We start from the raw sequence: 23748 nt of genomic DNA, 5'->3' as shown, positions 1-23748 counted from the left end.
TATTGCTATTTAATAATTCCAAAGACTAATAATGAATAATGAACTAGTAATAACTGCTGAATAGTCATTAACAAAACAATGACACAATATGTAAAACAGTCATCTTTATTAGCTTACTCATCTTGCCATGACATATAACATCAGTGCAACCAACTGTACATATATTATGTACACATACAAACAGAGTGAAGGCTCTACCTAAGCACAGACAGGTTTCCAAAACTCGCGCTTTTTTATTTTTCTTGGCAACAGCTTTACTGGTTAGTCAAAGAAACTTAGAAATGAGCATCAGAAAATAATAAGGACATATTCCTCAGCGTTGCACACATGCAGTAATACCGGAAAAAGGCTATTCACAAAATGCCACTCTGCTCTTAAAGGAGCCACAACACATTTCACCCGTTACACCGTGTTACAGACACTGTCTTTCATTATAGCCTGTGTAAAGGTAATTAGTTTTAGTGTAGACAGCTTATAGACAGACTTATTTATGTTCAAATAAAAAATCTTTGTCAAATTCAGTGGGTGCGGCTTATATATGGGTGCGCTTAATAGAATAAATATAAATTACTGTAGTTTAAAAGTTAGAAATATGAACATGCTGCAAAAAATTAATAAATAAAAATTGCGCTTTTAAGTAAAATTTAAAATAACAACAAATCAAAACAGTCACACTCTTATGCCATTAAAAAAATATGAACTTAAACTTGGAATATTTTGCTCTCCATAAAAATATCTCCTGTCAAACAAGACCTTCAGCATGCAGCTGATGATTTGACTCTGATTTCTCCTCTGCCACAATAAAACAGCAGCTTTACTTTGTACGGAAGCACATTGCATTCACAAAGAGAGAAAAAAATCACAGAAATTATCTCATAATTATGACTTACTAACTTATAGTATCTAGACTAGACATATAGTATCTAGACTAGACTAGATAAACTAGACTTAGTATCTCATAATTATGACTTATTATCTCATAATTATGACTTACTAACTCATAATTATGACTTAGTATATCATAATTATGAGATAAGTGGGGGCAGTCTTTGGCAGGGGAGCATTTTAGCGCATAACACCGGATTTGACGTTGGTGCATTTTTTGCTCGGAAGCGAGCAAATATGATAGCTGCTACATCTCCATGGTTGTGCAATAAGGCGCTTCGGAGCAAAAAATGTCAGATCCGGTGTTATCAGGATCTCATAATTATGAGTTAGTAAGTTATAATTATGAGATAAGGATTTCATAATTGTAAGATATTAAGTAATAATGATTAGAACCTTTCTGTGATTTTTTTCCTCTTTGTGAATGCACTGCGCTTCCGTAACGTTGTGATTTTTCTCTGGTGAAAAACGTCTGCTAAAATGTCGGATTCTTTTTTAACTCTTCTACTTTCTGTATCTTCTGCTTAGCATTCAGGTTTTTCACCTTATCCTGATGTTTTGTTTTAGTGCCGTCTTAGATTAAATTCCTTAATTACAGCCACATAAGCTCAACAAATAAGGTTTACCGGTGTTGTGCCTAATTCAAACCCCCGGTCTGAAATCAGACCCCTTCGCGTGCACGCGGACAGTAATGTGGTATTTCCTGTAGATGGCACTAAAAACACGGAAGGTTGGGTCAAATGTTTTCCTGATACACAAGTAAAAAAAAAATGTAAATAGTTAATTTAATTTTATTAACAAGGACATAACCTGACAACCCCCACCTTGCTGTGATACACCTACACAAGTAATAATGTATGTGTAAAATACTACATTTAATTTAGGTGGGTATTATTTAGGCAAGCTAAATGTAAACCCCCTGCCTTAATTCTACCCCCCCCCCCCCAATTCTTTTTCCTTCATACTCAGAGTTGCCAAATTTACTGTGATACAAATACACAAGTAACAATATATGTGTAAAATACTACATTTAATATAACAACATGGACAGCTGTATTATTTATGGGGGTATTATTTAGGCAGGCTGAATGTAAACCCCCTGCCTTAATTCTACCCCCTATTTCTTTTTCCTTCATACTCAGAGTTACTAAATTTGCTGTGATACACCTACACTAGTAATAATATTTAATGCACAAAGTTTTGTTCGACAGACAGCTCTATTTTTCAAAATGTCCAAAATTCTCAAGCTCATGCATGTAAAACTTACAAAACCATACAAAATAAAAATCCACTAATAGAAAAGGTGTATAAAAAGTGTTACTCCTTTATTTCTTCTTTATTTCTTTTGACAGGCATGACACAAAAAGTGCACTTGTGATGTCGCCTGGATACATGATTGGTGGTACCACCGATTACAGCAGTCACAGGCAATCTGAAATGTAGAGAAGACATAATTTTTGTTTAAGGCACTACTAGACAGACACTGTAACCAATTATTATATTGTGATAATAGTGAATAATCTTGCCCATAGAAAACAGTAAATACTCAGTTATTATCACCACTTTTCTCCCCACAGACATGGCACAGCTGGCTCAGGACATCTAAAATAACCAATTTAAGTGAGAAGATTATATGATTTGCATTGAATGTATGAATGCCTCAGAGCCTAAACCCCAGACATTTAACCAGGCTTGAACCAATGTGCATCAGAGTAAACCAGAGTGTAAAAACTGAGCTAGAATATTTGATGTCTTTATGTACTTTTTCTACTCCAAGGCATGGACTGGTAATAGTTGAAAGATTGCTTTTTTTAATTGAAGGAAATTATTATTATTATTATTATTATTATTATTATTATTATTGGTTATGTTGTTGCCCTGTGAAAAAAGATTTACATTAAAAAGGAATTAGGTCTATAGATAGAGAGAGACAGACATAATACCGAAACGAATACCACTGATGTGTGTTTTATTTCAAATTTAATTTTCATGTGTTTATAATATTAAACTTTGGTTATATATTTTATATATATTTAAAAACACTTACATTATTATTATTCCAACTAGAGGAATTTGGAAAACATTTAAATTATTTTTATTCTGTAATAAAGTGCTAAATAAAATACTGGAATTCGTTATTGTTCTCCATATTCATTCGAGTGATGCCTAACCCTCTCTCTCTCTCTTATATCCTGAAAAGTGAACTGTAACAGACTTACCGCAGGGTCACCAAATTTGATTAGGCATTATTGAAGGTATTAAAATCCGTTACCTCCCTCTATTTCACATGCAATCACTGGTTATTAACAATAATAGATCTATACAAAATGATCTTGTGGGCCAGATATAGTTGTACATTGGACCAAATGTTGCCCGCAGTCATTGAGTTTGACACATATGCCTTATTGGTACTTTTCAACATGTAAGTCTCACAGTTTCCAACGTTCCAGACGTTTACAGACTGCTGTTAAAAGTAAAGGGGATACAAGTAAAGGGAATCAGGGGACACATGTTGCTGCCATCAATTTCAAAATTACCTTTTCTTTTCCTATTTTCTCAGTTAAAAAATTTAATATGTTTTCTATGTTGTATTGTGAATAAAATATGGGTTTATTTGCAAATAATTGCATTAAAATTGTATTTATATGTAACACAGCATCCCACCTTTTTTTAAATTAGGGTTGTAGAAAATCTAATATAATCTGTATTTCATAATACAGATGATAATAAAATAGCGTTGAGTGACTAGTACCATAACATTGAAGGCTATACAATATCTATCAATCAATCATCTATTATCGCTAATCATTGTAGGGTTATTTCTATTATCAATTTATTATTGTTAATATATGATATAATTAAAGTTAATCTATTGAACAATTGTCTAAATATTGAGATTTTAAGTAAGCATAACATTTTACCCCACGTAGATCATAAACAACTGATATCAGTTGATAAATAAAATCGTTGTTTTATACAGAAAAACTGCAGCTCTCCCGTTTAGTTGCATTTGTTTACAGGGATCTCTTGCCCGGACCAACATGGCGGACGCCTTGACGTATCGCAGCAATGGACCGAAGCGGCCAATGACTCCTCTATGTCTTCTATGTCTATGGCTGTAACTGATATCTCTTTTAAGACCTGCCAGAATAAGAGTCACACATTAGTGAAAATGGTACAGTAATGCAAACTTCATACATCTTTGAAATTATGAACATCAAAATGTGTGTAAACAAATTAACAATAATTACAGTTCAATCTGTTACATACAAAGAATATAGAACTGCTCATAACATTATAGTTTTATTCAGTAAAACCATTGTAGTGATAGAAGTTTCCATTTATAATTAGAAAAAACAATAACATTGCCTAACATTCAAACACACCGCTGACTGCACAGTCAAGTCATTGGCAACACCTTTTTTCCTGCTTCACATAGGCATGAGCCCTTGTGACTGAAGCTGTTGGCTGTCTGCTACTGCACTCATGTGAACCTGAGATTTGTAAACATTTTCTATTCAGTTACACAGAGAATGGGTTCAGATTACATTTAATTGAGAAAAAAAATATTTAATAACCCTTCTTCTATCTCTCTAACTCCCATTTTCCCACTAACAAATTGCTATCACATAGCATATGCAGCTGCTCAGCATATCCAAAAAGAGTGTGTTTTTCACACTCTTTGGGATTTTCTTAATGATACAATCCCATCGTCAAAGCAAGATTCCAGGTAAGATTTTGCTTCTCTCCTTTTCATATTTGACTCAAACATAGTCCAATGTAATTTGCATGTCTGACAATGTGCTTTTGACTAAAAGATCTGGGCTGTTAACCATTTTTCACATATCTACAGAAAGAAGCAATTAATTTTATATCTAAATATGAAAAAAAAAACTGTAGCAAAAAATAACTGCAAGTTTCATTGTTAAGTGCTGCTGCTGATCTAGTTCAAGGATAGGTCTTTTTTCTGGCTGGCTTAATCTGGCAACAGTGTGTAGTGAAATTCAACATTTGTTTAAATTTGTAATTACTGATTTTAATGTTTTTTTTTCTTTTTTCTAATAAATATGATTGCATGTCATTTGCTAGCTAATTGCAAAAATCAGTGGCAGGCTATGCATTTCACACTTAGTCCTTCAGCCCTGCAGATTCCTACCTGGATCAATCCACCTCTTAATACAATCATGATCCCACAGCTATACAATCAATCAATCTTATACAGAACGCAGTATAACAGAGTGCTGCATCACAGACAGGCATGTCATACAGCAAGAATACCGTAATTTCCGGATTATAAAGCGCACCATAAGCACAGCGACCAATTTATTTTATTTTAAACATTGATATGCCGCACCTGTCCATAAGCCGCAGGTGCCTACATTGAAAAAAATTAACTTTACACAGGCTTTAATGAAAGACAGTGTCTGTTACACGGCTTGTATCTAAACAGTAGCTTACCAAGAAAGTCATTGGTCACTGTCTTCCTCCTTCCTTTCACAACTATTTCTCTTGGGAGTTTTTCTTTTGGCATCGTCATGCATTTAAAACTCACCATCGGTGACTCAATTCATCGGAATTCAATTCATTTTTATTTGTATAGCGCTTTTAACAATGAACAATGTCTCAAAGCAGCTTTACACAGAAAATGTGGTGAGTAAAAGTGAATATGTTCTTTATGAGTAAGTTTGTCCCTGATGAGCAAGCTGGTGGCGACTGTGGCAAGGAAAAACTCCCTGAGATGGCATAAGGAGAAACCTTGAGAGGAACCAGACTCAAGAGGGAACCCATTCTCACCAAATGTCCATTTATAGCAGATATATGATGTTGTGGGGTACAGCGATGATGATCAGAAGCGAAAAGAAGTCCTGAGTCAATGTAGCAGACTGTTGACATTAACTACGTCCAATCCATCCTCAAAGCGCCCGTTCTTACTCCGGAATTTCATGGAACCACTCAAGGCGTTAATAAGAAACCGTCCCAAGCCGCACAGAGAGGCCTCCGATCGCAGAGAACACTATCCAGAGGCAGGCCTGGACGAAGTGGGAAGATCCACAAGGGGGTGAGGGGCAGGAACAGTTGTCACTGGAACCTCAGGAGAATGTTTAACTCGACCATGAAAAAGAGAGAGAGAGAGAGAGATAGAGAGAGAGAGAAGAGGGGTGACAGGAGGAGGAGGATATGGATTATTATGTGTCTTTATTGTTGTATGAAAGTGATGTCACTGTGCAGTTTGGACTCCGGCAAGACTCGCTATGGCAGCATAGCTAGAAGGGAGAACCAGAAGGTAACACAGACATGAGGAATCTCTGGGATAAGAGACGACCCACCACACCACCATCAACAAACCTGAGTGAACGTGTGAAAGTGAGGGGACGACATCATACAAATATCCCAGTTCACCAAACACTTTATATCCATATTCCCTCCAGATCTGCGCCTTTACCTTAGAATAAAAATCTACTGATCAAAGGTTTGACTAAATAAATACGTTTTCAACCTCGACTTGAACACTGAGACTTTGTCTGAGTCCCGAACACTGATTGGAAGGCTGTTCCATAACTGTGGGGCTTTATAAGAGAAAGATCGGCCCCCTGCTGTAGTTTTCATTATTTGAGGTACCAACAGATAGCCTGCACCTTTTGATCTGAGTAGGCATGGAAGATCATACTGGTACAAAAGTTCACTCAGATACTGCGGTGCGAGACCGTTAAGTGCTTTATATGTCGTAATAGTATTTTATAATCAATGCGAGATTTGATTGGGAGCCAGTGTAGACTGATTAAAACAGGGATAATGTGGTCATATTTTCTAGATCTAGTGAGCTCTCTTGCTGCTGCATTCTAAACTAACTGAAGTTTATTCATGCACTTACTCGAACACCCAGACAGTAAAGCGTTACAGTAGTCTAATCTAGATGTAATAAAAGCATGAACTAGTTTTTCTGCATCCTGTAACGACATCATATTTCTAATTTTAGCAATATTTCTAAGGTAAAGAAAAAGATCCTGGTAATATTATTCACATGAGCCTCAAAGGAAAGACTAGGGTCAATAATAACACCAAGGTCTTTGACAGTTGTACATGCTGAAACAGAAAAATCGGAAAGGTTGCTTCTAGCTGCATGTGGTCCTAGTAAAAGTACTTCCATCTTATCTGAGTTGAGCAGAAGAAAGTTATGAAGCATCCACTGTCTAATGTCCTTTACACACTCCTCAACATTGTTAAGCTGATCTCTCTATACAACTGCGTATCATCAACATAGCAATGGAAGCGAATACCATGTTTATGTATAATTTTCCCCAGAGGCAGCATATATAGAGAGAAAAGCAGTGGGCCTAAGACAGATCCTTGCGGAACACCAAACTTTACCTCAGAGAGTGTGGAGAACTCACCATTTACATCAAGAAACTGATAACAATCAGTCAAATAAGACCTAAGCCAAGAGAGAGCTGTTCCCTTTATCCCAACAACGTTCTCGAGTCTAGCAAGCAGTATAGTATGATTAATGGTGTCAAAAGCTGCACTAAGGTCGAGCAAAACAAGTAAAGACACAAAATCCTAAACAGAGGCCAATAGCAGGTAATTTACCACCTTAACTAGTGCCGTCTCTGTGCTATGATGAGGCCTAAATCCTTAATGATACATTTAAAAAATGTTATAAACAGATGTGGGCATTACTGCTGTGCCACAACCTTTTCTAAAATTTTGGATGTAAATGGGAGATTTAATATTGGAATGATTTGAATGATTCGCCAAATGATTCGCCTTTCCTGTTGACAGTCCGAGTGAGCGTCAGGTAAAATGTCAGAGGAACCTCATCCATATTTATGATCTGGTGCGGCCCGATTCATCCATATTTATGATGTGGTGCGCCAAAAAACTGAGCCCTGTAACATTAGACCAATGAAATTGCCAAACGGGTTAAGGTGCGAGATTCAGAACGTGGGGAAAAAGTAGCGGCTTATAGTCCGGAAAATACGGTAATAATAATTTGTACGGTAATAACTTTTTTCTATTAAATTTGTCACATTTTTCAACTTATCTCCGGGTCTTTTTCTTTTTTTAAGAGAATTAAACCTAAACTCTGAAGAAATGTGAATAAAATGGATGTGAAGAAATGTTAATAAAATTGAATTTAGAATTGTCCAAATTTTACATTTCATGTAACCCTTTTTAATTGATTCTAGATGCTCATGTCACCTGCATCTACTCTGAAGACTGTATCTTGCCTTGTACATTTCCCCCTTCTTTGGAAGGGGTTGTTTTTCAATGGTACAAACAGGAAACACTGATATTCAGTTTCCTGGAGGATAAAGATGAATCTGTTCACAGCGACATTTCAGTGTTTACTGATGAAGTGTCGCATGGCAATGCTTCCCTGCTTTTGGAGGACAGCAGTATTAGAAGCCGAGGACAGTATAAATGTGTGGTTAATACTACTAAGTCTGTTTGGGAGTCTAATGTCATTGTCAAGGTTGAAGGTTAGTCTTACTGTTATAACAGAACCACTGACCATTAATCTGAAGAGCAGACTGTTTTTAATGTACAGTTGCTGTCAACAATACACACACACACACACACACACACACACACACACACACACACACACACACACACACACACACACACACATACTCACTAACCTTTCATGGATTTCTATTTTTGCTAATGACTAAGACAGAAAGTGAGACATGGTACTCCATTGTACAATATACACTGTTATAAAAATCTTTCATGTATACCTTTTGCAGCTCCTATCAGTGGGATTACTATTGGGGTCATTCCCACTCAGCATGTGCAGTGCTCTTCACATGGTGTATACCCTGCTCCACTACTTAAATGGTCTACAGATCCAAGCCTTGCTCGCACTTCCCCGCAAGCAGTCACTCGAATGAGTGCAGATTCAAATGATCTGTTTAGTATAGTGAGTACACTAAAGAAAATGAGTACAAACTTAAATCTTACCTACATCTGCAGCATCACATCAAAATATAGCTTACAGTCTTGGAGAGCCTCACTGCTTCAAACAGGTATGGAGTAATTAAAGAGCATGTAGCCACAAATTTTAGACACTGTACAATATTTTCACTGCAAATATTTGTTGTAATAAAATATTTAACATTATATTTATAAAAATCTGCTCTTAAAAGCCAGAACTTAAAACTTAATATAGCTTTTATTAACAATCAGACAAAAAGCCCCAAAGTGGCAAGAAAATAACACAACAGATTTCAATATGTAGTAATTATTTGTATGTATAATATAATGTCTGAGCATTAATTATCTTGACCCTGTCTTGATATACTTTCATCTTGGCATGATGTAGACGCACACATGAGTGCACCAGAACAAATGCTGAGAAAAAGTTTGCTCTTATATTAGTAGTTGCAATTGATCCTGTTTATTTTCTTAATGACACCTGAGATAGAGAGAGATGGATCTACATACTATTCATCAAATTGTGTTTTGACAGTTTAAGGTTATCCAATTTTTGGATCCATTCGCTCATGAGCACGCACAGTGTCAAGTGAAGAGTTTTAGCTTGTTTACTTTTGAACACACAAAGTTTGGTTACGTTAGCTCAGTGCCGCGATTTTCACGCTTGGTACTCTGAGATCAGACAGGATACTTTTAACTATAGAAAGGAGTCTCTGAATTATTGCAAACACAATGTGCTTGTTTTCTTTCAAGGTTGCATTAAATTCATAGATAAGTTTCTCAGCATGGATACTTTCAGTTCTGTTACATCGCCTTGGCCTGTATAAAAGCAGATTTACAGAATTTTGGCCAGAGTTTTAAAAGTCATGTACTTGGTTATTACCAATTACATGACTTCTAAAACGCTGGCCAAAATTCTGTAAAGCTGCTTTGAGACAATGTCTGTTGTAAAAGCGCTATAGAAATAAACTTGACATGAACAGGAGGAGAGAGACTTTAGAGTCCAAACATGACATGTGCGTTGACATAGTGAGTGGGATGAGGTGAAAAAATATTGTGTGGTGGTCAAAATGTTTCTCCATATGTTTAACCCACTGGAACCTCTGTCCCGTTGTGCCACTCTTTACGGCGGTAGAATAAGCACAGTTAAGTCGAGAAACAGTGCGAACGCGGTGCCCGGGGAAATGGTGTTCTACAGAGATTCGTATATACATCTTTTTCTCTAACACATATATCTATCCTTATATCTTATATATTCTTATATTTTATTTTATATAGTTTTTATACTTTATTTATCAGTCTTCTTTTTCTTTGTATTATTTTTCTCCCCATTCTATTCCCTCATGCCCGACCGTTGTATCCCTACTTTAACAGTATTTGCATCTGATTTTTTCTTCTTACCCAGTGAGTGTTTATTAGAGATTAAGGTCGACGATAGACGTTCCCTTGGAGATCATCTCCATAACCTTAATGACAAAACCACTATACCCCCTGACCTTTCATGTTTTTTTTCCGCCTCGCTCTGCCAAACGCATCCGAGGCAATGTGGACAGCTGCCGTTTTAAATGGGGTTTGGCGAAGTCAAAACCTTTCTCAGCAGAGGGGTCAGAAAACGAAACAGTTTTGAGAACATGAAGCCTATACCGTGACTCTACGGGTGCTCCGTAAAAACCTCCTAAATCCCCTCCCACTTGATTCTCATACTAAGAAACGAAGTTTTGAGGATAACAGAGTTTTAATTTTTTTTGTTCTCCATTGTCCCAGAGTTCCCATAAATGTTACTTAGGTGTTAAAAGACAGGTTATATTTATATATATATATATATATATATATATATATATATATATATATATATATATATATATATATATATATATATATTCTCTGTTGGCCTCAACACTATCAGAAGCACTAACCTACATTTACAACCTAAATTCTAATATTTGTTCCATGAAATCATACTCATTTATTCCCAACAGTTTATTCTCTTCATTTCGTAGCATTTCTTTTGCCTGCACTGCTTCCAGTACATGTATGTGGATTGTCCAATCAGATTTCAGCCTCTATGTGCTGCCATCTCAATCTAATCTGCCCAGGACCTGCAAAGTCTGTTTTGCTGGCCTTTTTTACCATGGGCTCTAATTGAATTGAATTTAATCGAAATCTAAACGGTTAAAGAAACAGAGCTAATTATTAGGAAATAAATAGCTGTTTTTTTAACCGATTAGATTTCAAATTCACCTCACAGGGCCAGCTAGATGGCCCAGAATAGCATCAGTATTTTTCCTCCTCTGATTGGTTGGTCAGAGGGAACTGTTACAGCCAAGTTCGACTGGCAAAACATCTGTGTAGCACGTTGCACACATGAATACATCAGAGTTAGACTTTTTTATGCCTACAGAAGAAGAGAAATTGATTTTGTCGTAAACATACTTAAAAAAAAAATTTCAAGAAAAGCTAGACATTGTGAGGAGAGATCGGCCAACCCCGAAGCTAGCTAGCTTGTGCCAGCCTGGAAAAGGGTTTGTTCACCAGTCCCAGACCGGTAAATATGAGCAGTACCACTGGCTTACAGCCTCTGAGGAGCGGTGCAAATTATGAGTATGCGTCTCTGGTGAGTAGGTTTTATTTGATTTAATTTTAATGTTTTTGTTATGTTATTTGACAAAAATGGTTTTATGAACTGCCCCAGATGATGTAGTTGGCACAGTTGCGGTTGTAGTATAGAGCTTTGGAGTTAACTGGGTTTCTTGCTTTAGTAAAATGGTATTTACCCTTCATACGCCATTTGCCTCTCTCTCTGTAATGCCATGCGTTGTTATATTGGGTTTTTGTATAGTATTGATGGTTTCTATAATCGCAACCTGATAGTGGTGGTATTAAGCGGTTCTCGGTCTAAAGTGAAGTATAATGATAAATTTGAACCTTACGGATTAGCACGCCTTTCCGTGGTGCCCGCTCGAGCTCCCTCACGGACCGGCTCACGTTCTTCTTGACGTCCGCCCACGCACACTTGCGGACCAGCACACCTTTCTCTTGCCATTTGCATGTGTACAGTCACCGTTCTGAGACCTTTCCATTCTCCTCTGCAGACAAAAGACAACACTAGACAGTGTGGGACAGATACACAAAACACAAAATAGCGCTGACAAATACTTGCTGTATAATACGTTATACAGTACAATGTGCAAAAGAGAACTGTATAGAAGAGTGTATTTGTAAACATAAACACAATGTTGTGCAATAACAGCAAGAGCAGCAGTAAAGAATTGCAAAAACAGCATGTAAACAGTATAATATAATTAAATATAAATATAATATGGCTGGTGGAATGAATTGAGATGAGTAGAGTAAGTGTTGAGTTCAGGTTGTACAGTTAAGTAATACACAGTTGACTGAGTGTGTGTGTGTGTGTGTGTGTGTGTCTTTTGTACGAATCAGTTCTGTGTGAACCTGATGGCTGGAGGGAAAAAACTGTTGCATAGTCTGCATGTGAGGACCTAAATGCTTCGGAACCTCTTTCCTGATGTAGGAGAGTGAAGAGTGAGTGTAAAGGGTGTGTGTGTGTGTGATCATCCACAATGCTGGTGGCTTTGCGGATGCAATGTGTGGTGTAAATGTCTGTGATAGAGGGGAGAGAGACTCTGATGATCTTCTCAAGTCAAGTCAAGTTTATTTCTATAGCGCTTTTCACAACAGACATTGTCTCAAAGCAGCTTTACAGAAATCAACAGTCAAGGTGAATGGTGTGCATTTATCCCTGATGAGCAAGCCGTGGCAACTGTGGCAAGGAAAAACTCCCTTAGATGTTATGAGGAAGAAACCTTGTGAGGAACCAGACTCAAAATGGGAACCCATCTTCATTTGGGTGACATCAAGAGTTTGATCATAAATCTTTCAACAATACAGAACACTGGAGAGTAAGAACTAACATGAGAACTGGAGTATAAGTAATGTTCTTTCTACAGTATTATACAGTTTTTATGGTTATAAAACTAGGAGCTACTGAGCTCAACATTTGTGATCATCACAGATCCAGCACCAGCTTCTCCATGCCAGAGCCTTTAAAAACTCCAGGAGGTCCAATGTCAAAATCCACATGTAGTGGGATCCAATTGGCACTGGTACATCCCTAGATGGTACAGGATGTTTGCGGATTCGGCATCTACTTCTTTAAAGGTCCATAATCTTCATGAGGTGGGACGTGACTGGAGCTGGCCAAACCTCAGGATGCCTTGGGATGGGGAGAGAAAGAGAAGCAGTGGAGAGAAATTAGTGTAGCTGCTGTTCAGGATATTAACAGCACAAGTTGATAATGTGCATGTGATCATATGTTCTGGAGTACAAGGTTATGATAAAAAGATACGTTTTTAATCTACACTTAAACTGGGAGAGTGTGTCTGAGCCACGAACACTGTCAGGAAGACTGTTCCAAAGTTTAGGAGCTAAATGTGAGAATGATCTACCGCCTTTAGTGGACTTTGCTATTCTAGGAACTACTAGAAGTCCAGAGTTTTGAGATCTCTGGTAGCATGACAGATTATAGCGTGTTAAAAGACTGGATAGATACATGGGAGCCAAACCGTTTACGGCTTTATAAATAAGAAGTAGTAGTTTGTAATCTATTCGTAACTTAACAGGAAGCCAGTGCATGGATGATAAAATTGGGGTTATATGATCATATTTTCTTGACTTTGTAAGAACTCTTGCTGCCGCATTCTGAACTAATTGAAGCTTGTTTATTAATGATGCAGGACATCCACCTACTAATGCATTACAATAGTCTATTCTAGAGGTCATGAACGCATGGACGAGCTTCTCTGCATCAGATACAGATAACATGTTTCTTAGCTTAGAAATATTTCTAAGTTGAAAGAAGGCTGTTTTTGTAACTTGGATGATATGATTTTTGAAAGACAAGTTGCTGTCTAAAATAACTCCCAGGTCTTTTACCGTTGAACTAGTGGTTACAGAACATTCTAAATGCAGGTTGAGATGCTTGAGCTTCTGTATACTGGTTTTTGGGCCGATGAGCAAAATCTCCGTCTTATCGGAATTTAATAGTAAAAAGTTATGGATAATCCAATCTCTTATTTCTTTAACACACTCAGTTAGCCGAGCTAATTGAGCTGTACCAACTGGTTTTGATTAGATGTATAGCTGGGTATCATCAGCATAACAATGGAAGCTAATTCCATGCATTCTAATAATATTCCCTAAGGGAAGCATGTATATTGTAAAAAGCAGGGGTCCTAGAACTGAACCTTGTGGCACGCCATAATTTACTAGCATTAGCCTGGATACCATTTAAGTCTATGAAATGGTAACGATTGGACAGGTAGGACTTAAACCAGCTTAATGCCTGTCCCTGAATGCCAATGTAATTCTGTAAGCGATCTAGTAGGAGATCATGGTTTATAGGGTCAAATGCACCACTAAGATCTAGTAAAACTAACAGCGAGATGAAGCCTTAATCTAAGCTAAAAACAGGTCATTAGTGATTTTAACTAGGGCAGTTTCTGTGCTATGATGGGGCCTAAAACCTGACTGAAACTATTCAAAGATATTGTTCTCTTGCAAGTGGGAACATAACTGGGCAGCCACAATCTTTTCTAAAATCTTATACATAAATGGGAGATTTGAAATGGGTCTGTAATTCGATAGCGTGTTTGGATCCAGATTAGGTTTCTTAGGTTGCTTATTAGGTGGCTTAATAACTGCTAATTTGAGGGATTTAGGGACGTGACCTAACGATAGTGAGGAGTTAATAATATTCAGAAGAGGCTCACAAGCTGTATATAACACTTCCTTCAATAAATTAGTTGGAATGGGATCTAACTGACATGTTGATTTAGCTTTGGTAATAACATTATACAGCTCTTCCTGTCCTATACATGTAAAACAGTGTAGTTGTGGAGTTGTAGGTGAGATTGGGTCAGGAGATGATCTCAGAGACCACCACAATTGTTTTTATAATGTTATCAATTTTTTCAGTAAAGAAATTAATAAAATCCTCACTACTAAACTGTGATGGAAGACAATTTTCAGATACCTGATTTGTAGTTAATTTAGCTACTGTACTGAAAAGGAACCTGGGATGGTTTTTGTTGTTTTCTATGAGTTTGCTCAGATGTTCAGCTCTAGCAGCTTTTAGTGCCTGTCTGTAGCTAAGCATACTGTATTTATACACAATTCTAAATACCTCCAATTTAGTTTTCCTCCATTTTCTCTCCAGATTACGGGCTGTTCTCTTGAGGGCATGCGTATGACTATTATACCAAGGTGCAGGTGCTTGTTCTCTAACCTTTTTTTAACCGGATGGGGGCAACAGTGTCTAATGTGCTAGTGAGGATAAGGTCTATGTTGTTAGCCATTTCATCAAGATTATTAGCAGTTATGGGTTTAGTGATAAATTGAGATAAATCGGGCAGGTTATTTATGAATCTGTCCTTAGTGGTCGGAACAATAGTCCTACCAAGTTGATAACGTGGTGAAACACGGCTAATCTACTCTACCGGTAGTGTGTAAAGTATGAGATAATGGTCTGTGATGTCATCACTCTGAGGTAAAATTTCTATATCAGTGACGTCTGCGTGGGACATTATTAAGTCTAGTGTATGGTTAAGAAGGTGAGTTGGTCCGGTGACGTTTTGTTTAACCCCAAAAGAGTTTAATAACTCAGCTGTTCTCACAATCCTCTGTTAGGGTCCTACTATCTGAGCTGTTGCAGTTTCCAAACCAGGCAGTGATGCAGCTGCTCAGGATGCTCTCTATGGTCCCTCTGTAGAACATGGTTAGGTTGGGTGTAGAGAGATCGGTTTTCTTCGGCCTTGGAGCTGGTGTTGAGTGACCAGTTTTCTGGCAGATGTATACCAAGGAATTTGGTGCTTTTGACGATCTCCAAAGAGGATCCATCAATGATCAGTAGCCACTCTGTGCTCTCCTAAAGTCAACGACCGTCTCTTTGGTTTTATGAACTTTCATAGACAGGTTGTTGGCTCTACACCAGGCTGTTACCTGTTTCACCTTCTCTCTGTATGCTAAATCATCATTCTTGTTGATCAGACCCACCACAGTCATGTCATCTGTGAACTTGATGATGTCATTTCAGCTATGCATTGCTACACAGTCATAACTCAGCAGGGTGAACAGCAGTGGGCTGAGCACACAGCTCTGTGGGGCCCCAGTGATCAGTGTGGTGCTGGAGATGCTGTTCCCGATCCGGACAGCTGAGTGAGATGTTCAGGCCCAGTAGGCTTAGTTGCTCATTCAGGTGCTGAGGGATGATAGTGTTGAATGCAGAATTGAAGTCTATGAATAGCATTCGTATGTATGTGTCCTTATCGTCCAGGTGGGTGAGGGCCAGATGGAGGGTCATGGAATGGTTTGGATGATCCACAAACTGAATGGGGTCCAGTGAGGGTGGTAGTTGGGTCTTGATATTCCTCACAACAAACACTTAATAATAAAGATGTGTGTGAGTGCAATGGAATGATAATCATTGAGGCAGGAGACTTCTTTGACACAGAGACAATGGTTGTTGTCTTGAGGCACGTAGGAACATTAGTGCTGCTCAGGGAGATGTTGAAGATGTCAGTGAAGACATCCGCTAGCTGTTCTGCACATCTTCTGAGCACTCTGCCAGGAATGTTGTATCGTCCAGCAGACTTTTGTGAGTTAACTCTGCGTCTGTAGAGTAATTTTGCATTCCTGATGGCAAAGCGCATGCACTTTTGCGGCCATCCACGGCTTTTGTAACCCCATTGACCACACTGAAAATTCAAAGACCATTCCTCATGCAATAGCCTCAAAATTTTCCTCTGACCATCTTTTTAAAATTTTCTAAAATCTATATTTAACTGATAATCGGCCATCACGGCATTGTTTTTTTTTTTTTACCCCGAGCAGTGCTTTTGTTTAAAAAAGACAGCGTTAATAGAAGGTTTCTATCAAAAGTCATATATACATAAAAACAAAAAAACATACCATAAACATGAATGTTTGTACGCATTGGAGGTGTTTTACTGCCTAAAACTTGACACTGTGCGTGTGTGAATGCACCAAACTTTGCGTTCCCGTGTACAAACGTAACCAGGCTTGTCACTTAACACTGTGTGCGCATCAGAGGTGGCAAAAGTACACACATCCTTTACTTAAGTAGAAGTACAGATACTCATGTTTTAAAATACTTAGGTAAAATTTGAAGTACTGATTAAACTTTTTTACTTAAGTGAAAGTAAAGACGTTTTGGCTCTTACATGTACTTAAGTAAAAAGTAGTTATTACTTCTACCTGTTTTAGCTGTTAACTGGACCTCACATCATAGATAGGTAGGTAGGTAGGTTGGTTGGTTGGTAGCCTGGTAGCCTGGTGGGTTCATGTCAGTATCCCCACGAGGATGAGTTTGAGAGTTTGATTGCTGGTTGCTGTGTTGGTAAATAAAACTTCTGGACCTTGTCCCCTCTGAAAACATTTCAATTCTGTCCTTTCTGTGTTGGATTAATTTCTTGATTTCCTGGTCTTTAATGAAAGATAACTCCACCAAAAAAAGGCACTTCTGTGGTAGCTCAGTGGGTTAAGGCTTGTGCCTGAACATGGTCCTTAATATAGGCCACGCTGGTGATAAGGTTTCAAAGCCAGTCCTACATGCCTTCTTTCTTAATGCGCTGGCATGAAACAAAGTATGAACCCTCCAAAAAGCACACATGCTTTTCAGCAGTGGTCGCTCAGTGGGTTAAGGCTTGTAAACAGGCTTCCCAATCCGATCTCTTCCATGGTTCAGTGGGTTAAGGCTGGTGCCTCACTGATAGTGAGGCTCAGGGTTTGAATCCTGCTTTCTGCCTGCTAGTTGTGATATAGGTTACGTTCCTGTTTCCTAAATCTTTCTTTAGCTTTATATTCTTGTGTTGATGGTTTAAAGGTAGATAGACCTTCTCTAAACAACCTTCCTGGCCTGTCTTCCCTGATGGTTCAGTGGGTTAAATCAGGTTTCTTGCTTTTGGTGGGGTTCAGGGTTCGAATCCTGCTTTCTATCTGTTAGTCACGATCAGGATTCACTTCCTGCATCTTTCTTTAGCGATATATTTTAGTGTTTAATGGGTTGAAAAGAAATATAGATCTGCTCTAAATAAGCTTCCTAGCCTGTCCTCACCAATGGTTCAATGGGTTAAGGTTGGTATCTTGCTGGTGGTGGGGATCATGGATCTGATCCTGCTTTCTTCCTGTTATTTACAATGTGGGTTCAACTTGTGCTAGTTACATCTGTATTCGCTTCCTACATCTTTCTTTACCGTTAAATTCTTGTGTTGATGGTTTGAAAAGAATGATAGACCTGCTCTAATCAAGCTTAGTGATAGTTAAGTGGGTTAAGGCTGGTACTTTGCTAATGTTGGTGGTCAGGGTTTAAATCTGGTTTTCTGTCTGCTAGTCATGAGGTAGGTTAAATTCTGGATTCCTACATCTTCATATTCTTGTTTTGATGGGTTAAAAAGAAAGATAGACCTGCTCTAAACAAGCCTCCCAGCTTGTCCTTCCTGATGGTTCAGTGGGTTAATGCTGGTGCCTTGCTAATGGTGTGAATCAGGATTCGAATCCTGCTTTGTCCCTGCTAGTCACGTTATGGGTTTGCTTCCTATGTCTGTCTTTAGCAGTTTATTCTTGTGTTAATGGTTTGAAAGATAAGATAGACCTGCTCTAAAGAATCATTGCAGCAGCAGGTCCTTCTCGGTGGTCCAGTGGGTTAAGACTGGTATTTCGCTGTTGGTGGGGTTCAGGGTTCGAATCCTGCTTTCTGTGTTTCTGTTTGTTCTAAATGTCTTGCTTTGACGCATGAAACAAACGATAAACCCCCCAAAAAAAGAAGTTGTGTTGTGGGACTTGATGGCTTTGTGATAAAAGCCTTGATTCTGAGCTCAGAGGTTGCTGGTTTGAATCTGGCTTCTCCCCGTACTGGGTAAGCTGTGTGGAAAGTAGTATGTGGTGATCAATGAGGTAGTTGACTGTAAATACTGGCTACTTCACAGCCTCAGAAAAAGAGAGGGTGATAGCTTTTTGGCAGAATTTTTCCCTATATATGCAAAACACTTTTTTGAACGTTTTTGCTTTAAAACACCCTGTTTTTAGCTTCTCAGACACCAGGGGGGGGGGGGCAGATGCCCGGATATTGCACCCCTTCTTCAGGATACGCCCTCCGAAACCACATCCAACCTTCCACGCAGCCATTTCTGACACCTTCCTTACTACGGGGAACCTTCCACACTCTTAACTTTGAGCCCTGGCCGGGGTTTGAACTGGCAACCTCTCAACCCAGAGGTAAAACTCTTCCAATAGAGCCACAGGATTTCCTGCAAGAACCTGATTTTTAGGACCTTGTTTGGTTCTTTTTAAACAATTTAAAGTTAAGGTAAGGGGTAGGAATCGAACCAGGTGAGTCAGATAGCAGCGACCACTTTACTGACCATTACACCAACACAGGAGAGGCAAACAAGCCTTTGCTTATTGGACTCTTGACTTTTCTATAGTTAGGAGACCAGTGTTTTCTCTTAGATCATGATGGTAGAGGGTCAAAACTTCTCCTTCCTGTACATTCTTTCAGTAACTCGAAGTCTATGAGAAGTGACTCAGGTACAAGAATCACATCTCCAACACCTGCATCACTGATATACCATGATTTGCCAGCAACCAATTTTAATGATCTTTCATTGTTCTGTTTTTAAAAACTTCTTATTATGTTCAATATGAAACTAGAGGTAAGAATCGAACCAGGGAAGTCTTTCATCATGGATCGCTAATGGCATTACTTCAAAACTCAAAACTTTGTTAGACATGTAAATAAGCAGGAAAAACAGAGACAAAGACAGAGAGACAGACACAGCTTTAGAAAGAGTGAGAAACAAATAGAGAGACAGCAAGAGAGAGACATATACAGTGAGACAGAGACATTTACTAAAAGAGACACGGAGACAATTAGATAGAGAAAATAAGGAGACAAAGATAGCGAGATATAGCCACTTCCTGTTGGAAGTGTTTATCCCGAGCGACTCTTAATGATCTCATTTACTAAATGAGCAGTAGTAAGTTAAGGGCTTGCTCAGGTGCCCAAAACTGGCAGCTTGGAGGTGTTAAACATGTTATCATATGTACAGCATGTGATATATATGTTAGCATATGTACAGTGATTAAATATAAAGGCTATATCATTGCAGAGATGTGTGGACATCATTTAGAGCCTTTGCTATGTTTCCACACGGACAGTTAATGAGGTGATACCGGAGAAAATGCACCTCTTCAAGTCAAGTCAGGAAGCTTTTATGTATATAAAATTATAGACATTTAACAGATTTAAATGATGTATTGTTTTTATCTGTACGATCAATAAAGACAGTAATTTAAGTTTGTGTCGCCATTATGAAGAAAAAACCCACAAAACACCACCAGAGGGTAAATTGTGAGAATCATGGCGGATTTTGGTGTTTGATTTAAGACTCAGAAATAAAACAAAAGTTTACTGATTAAAAATATTTTTATCTGTAGTTAATCAATTTATTTTATATCTAAGTAAAGAAAGGAAAAAATTTCCCTTTTTTAAAAAACGCTGTTTAAAATTATTTAAATTTTGACAGCCAAATATATATATATATATATATATATATATATATATATATATATATATATATATATATATATATATATATATATATATATATATATATATATATATTAATACAAAACTATTTAAAAATGTTGTTACCTAATAAATGTGTCCAGCCTGAAGATCCACATATAGAACACAAGCAGAGAAAAGATGATGATGATCAGGAATGTGTCTGTTCTCAGTCATGTTTACATCAGTGACTCCCTCTGTCTCATCCACGTAAGCCCAAACTTCTTATTGCCTTCTGTGGTGAGTGAGTGGATTGAACGCGCAATGATAAGAAATCGGTTGTTCGGCTGAAATTGGCACGCAGTAAAAATAAAAAAATAACATTTCACCAAATCAATGGATTAAAACTAAAGTAACGAGTCTGTTTTAAAAAATTTAAGAAGTAAAAAGTACAGATATTTGTGTAAAAATGTAATGAGTAGAAGTAAAACGTTGTCTGAAAAATAAATAGTGGAGTAAAGTACTGATACCAGAAATATCTATTTAAGTACAGTAACGAAGTATTTGTGTGAACAGCATGTGTGAACAGACCCCCTAAAAAAGGTGGGGGTTGGGGCGGACGGGACATCATGGACAGGATGATTCTGAATGGTCCAAAGACTTTGTGACATGGCACAGTCTGATTGGATGAATAGGGGGGGGGACTTCATGACATGGCGCAACCTGAGTAGATAACCTTTCACCTAGAACTGTCAAAACACTAACGAAAAGTATGAAGCTCCATCTCTCTCAGTTAGTTAATCACTCTCTAAATGATCATCTGTAGTTGTTTGTTTGTTTGTTTAAAAAAGTTGATGAGAACTTTATTAAATATTTATTAAATAACAATTGTCAATTATCTCTTAATAGACTCAATATTCATTCATTTATTTTTGTAGTATTCATTTATTTTTTATTTGACTTTTAGTCTATTTTTAGTCTATTCTAGTCTAGCTTATTTTTGACAGTTTATAATTTCAAATCCCAAAAGGCATACACATTTTGCATGCCCTTTAATTTTTTACATATGTTTTGTTCATATTTCTTACATTTTTCTATCTGATGTTGAGTTTTACTGGTGGAATATTAATCTTTTCGGTTAATATTTTTCTTTTTGTTTATTCACAGAAATGACTGTACATTTTGGGCAACACCTAGTCATTCCATGTATGGCTCCAAAGAATATTAAAAACCTCACTCTTACTTGGACTTTTATAAGTATGAACACACACACAGACATCCTGACTTATTATAGTGAAACCCAGAGGATTCAATACTACTGGGCAGACCAGGGAGAACTGGATCTATACAAGGCTCTGATGGGAGATGGATCACTTTACTTAAAGTATTTAGGCTCAAAGCATTCTGGGACATATGTCTGTACATTCACAGGTTTCCAGGTCATACACATAGTTCAAACTTTAGTCAAAAACAATGTCGCCAAGGCAATTTCACAAGCAGGTAGGAACATATAAGTAAATTGTATATGTTTTTATAAGTAAGTAATATAAAAAACATATTTAAACATTTTAAAAATATAAGTAAATTTTACATATGTGTGTGAATCTAGTTAATACAAAATATAATTAATAATTAACCAGGACACTATATAAAAAAGAAACAAGATTGAATGTATTGCTTGTTTTAAAGCACTTATACTTCTGAATTTTCTCCATGTAAAATTTCTGTATTGTTTCAAGATTCAAGTGGATTCAAGTTGTGGATGGCAGCCTTAATTGTAGCTGCTGTAGCCCTCCCTTGTGTCATTTACTGCATATACAACAAATGTAAAGGTAAACAAGGTATTTTATTACAGTATTGTTATAGTTACTTATACTTTTAAAATTTCTTAAACATATACTGTAACTTGAATTAAAGTATGTATATTTTCAATAATGCTGCTTTGTTGTCAGTAAGTCAGTTGAAACATTATGGGCAAGACCCCCAACAAGACACAGAAATGCAGGCTATGCATAAAGGTATCAAAATACTTTGTCAATATTTTACTTTAGGGTTAAATTAAATTTTAATCAACCCACACATATTTTGTGTTTGTACCTGAACTATGCAATGAAACATTTATAAAATTAGGATTTAGAAATCATAAGAAGTAATATTAAATGATAAATTACTAATTCCACTTTTACCGTTTATTTTTTCTATTTTAGACAATTCTGTGGAGGATTTACCAACTGAAAACAAACCACTTGCAGAGTACAATAACGAAGACCTTTAGCCATAGCACAAAAGGGCAGGGGGATTAGGAAGAGGGCAAATGCACAACCAAGCAACAGGTTGTCTCCTGTATATTTGCTGTGGTATAGGGAGATCAAGGGTTCACTATCAGTGGTCACTATTTAAAAGTAATTTAACTACATTTAAACTACTTTTTATACACATTGTTAACAAGTGAACAAATATCTGGCATCACTTTCTTAAAAAAATATACAAGGACAAGAATATACAATAATTAAATTCTGTTCTAGTATCACTTTTTATCCAGTTTAAGATTCTTTTGTTAGGATTTTGCATTATACAATGAAACTTTGCATAGTATAATGGAGACATTATAATTTTGTTTTTTTCTTTTGACTTTGTGTAGCTTCTTTATTGTTTAAATTTATCTCTGATTAAATAAAGCTAAGCTATTAAATACCTTGTTCATCTTTGTATTTTTTCCAGACCGTTTGTTTTACTGTGAATTTTGTTTTTATCTTTTGCTATTTTTGACTGCTTTATATTTTCTGAATTTTTCTTGTTTTTAAGACTTTTGGTTTAGTCCATTTAACTAAACACAGTGTTCACTGTGTTTCCCATGGACCACCTGCTAAACTCTGGAGCACCCTGGACAGGTAAACACAGAAGATGCTGCAGAATGAAAAATGGAGGAATGGGGAGAAAACAGTGAGGGGCGAGGAGAAGATTCAGGCCAAAGAAAAAGGCAGAAAGTTTCCAAAATTTGGGATCATTCCAAATTAAAACATAAAACTCTGTACAGTGCAGTTAACATTTTTAAAGTAATTTGGAATTGATTTTTATATTTTTATTTATATACAGTGCTGTCAAAAGGTCCCTCTGCAGTGGCGGCATAGAGTAGGTAGTGAAGCACGTTTTTAAAGCTGATAAAGTCAAGTCAAGAGGCTTTTATTGTCATTTCTACTATACACAGTGGTACACAGTAAAAACGAGACAACGTTCCTCCGGAACCCTGGTGCTACACTAAACAACAAACAAAACAACATAGAGCTACAACACAAGCTACATAAAGTGCATCGAGTGCAACC

At 37.2% G+C, this 23748-nt stretch overlaps 1 protein-coding gene across 5 annotated transcripts; it reads left to right on the top strand.

The window, feature by feature from the left end:
• The first annotated feature begins 4076 nt into the window (after positions 1–4076).
• On the top strand, positions 4077–23104 carry LOC124393702 (V-set domain-containing T-cell activation inhibitor 1-like). Of its 5 annotated transcripts, none has more exons than XM_046861697.1 (8): positions 4081–4373; positions 4519–4615; positions 8073–8366; positions 8637–8915; positions 21593–21925; positions 22165–22257; positions 22378–22443; positions 22633–23104. In XM_046861697.1, exons 2-8 carry the CDS (start codon positions 4522–4524, stop codon positions 22698–22700), a joined length of 1227 nt encoding a protein of 408 aa, XP_046717653.1. In that variant the 5' UTR covers positions 4081–4373; positions 4519–4521; the 3' UTR covers positions 22701–23104. The 5 variants fall into 5 exon arrangements, 4 of the variants coding, with proteins under 4 accessions (XP_046717654.1, XP_046717653.1, XP_046717652.1 ...); XM_046861696.1 differs by having other exon boundaries at positions 4081–4388; XR_006927353.1 differs by having other exon boundaries at positions 4077–4615; positions 22382–22443; positions 22633–22719.
• Positions 23105–23748: the final 644 nt, after the last annotated feature.

Source organism: Silurus meridionalis, chromosome 11 (genome assembly GCF_014805685.1).
Source record: "Silurus meridionalis isolate SWU-2019-XX chromosome 11, ASM1480568v1, whole genome shotgun sequence".
NCBI classification, from domain to species: domain Eukaryota; kingdom Metazoa; phylum Chordata; class Actinopteri; order Siluriformes; family Siluridae; genus Silurus; species Silurus meridionalis.
The sequence above is the reverse complement of the archived record's forward strand: the minus strand, read 5'-3'. Positions and strand labels throughout refer to the sequence as shown.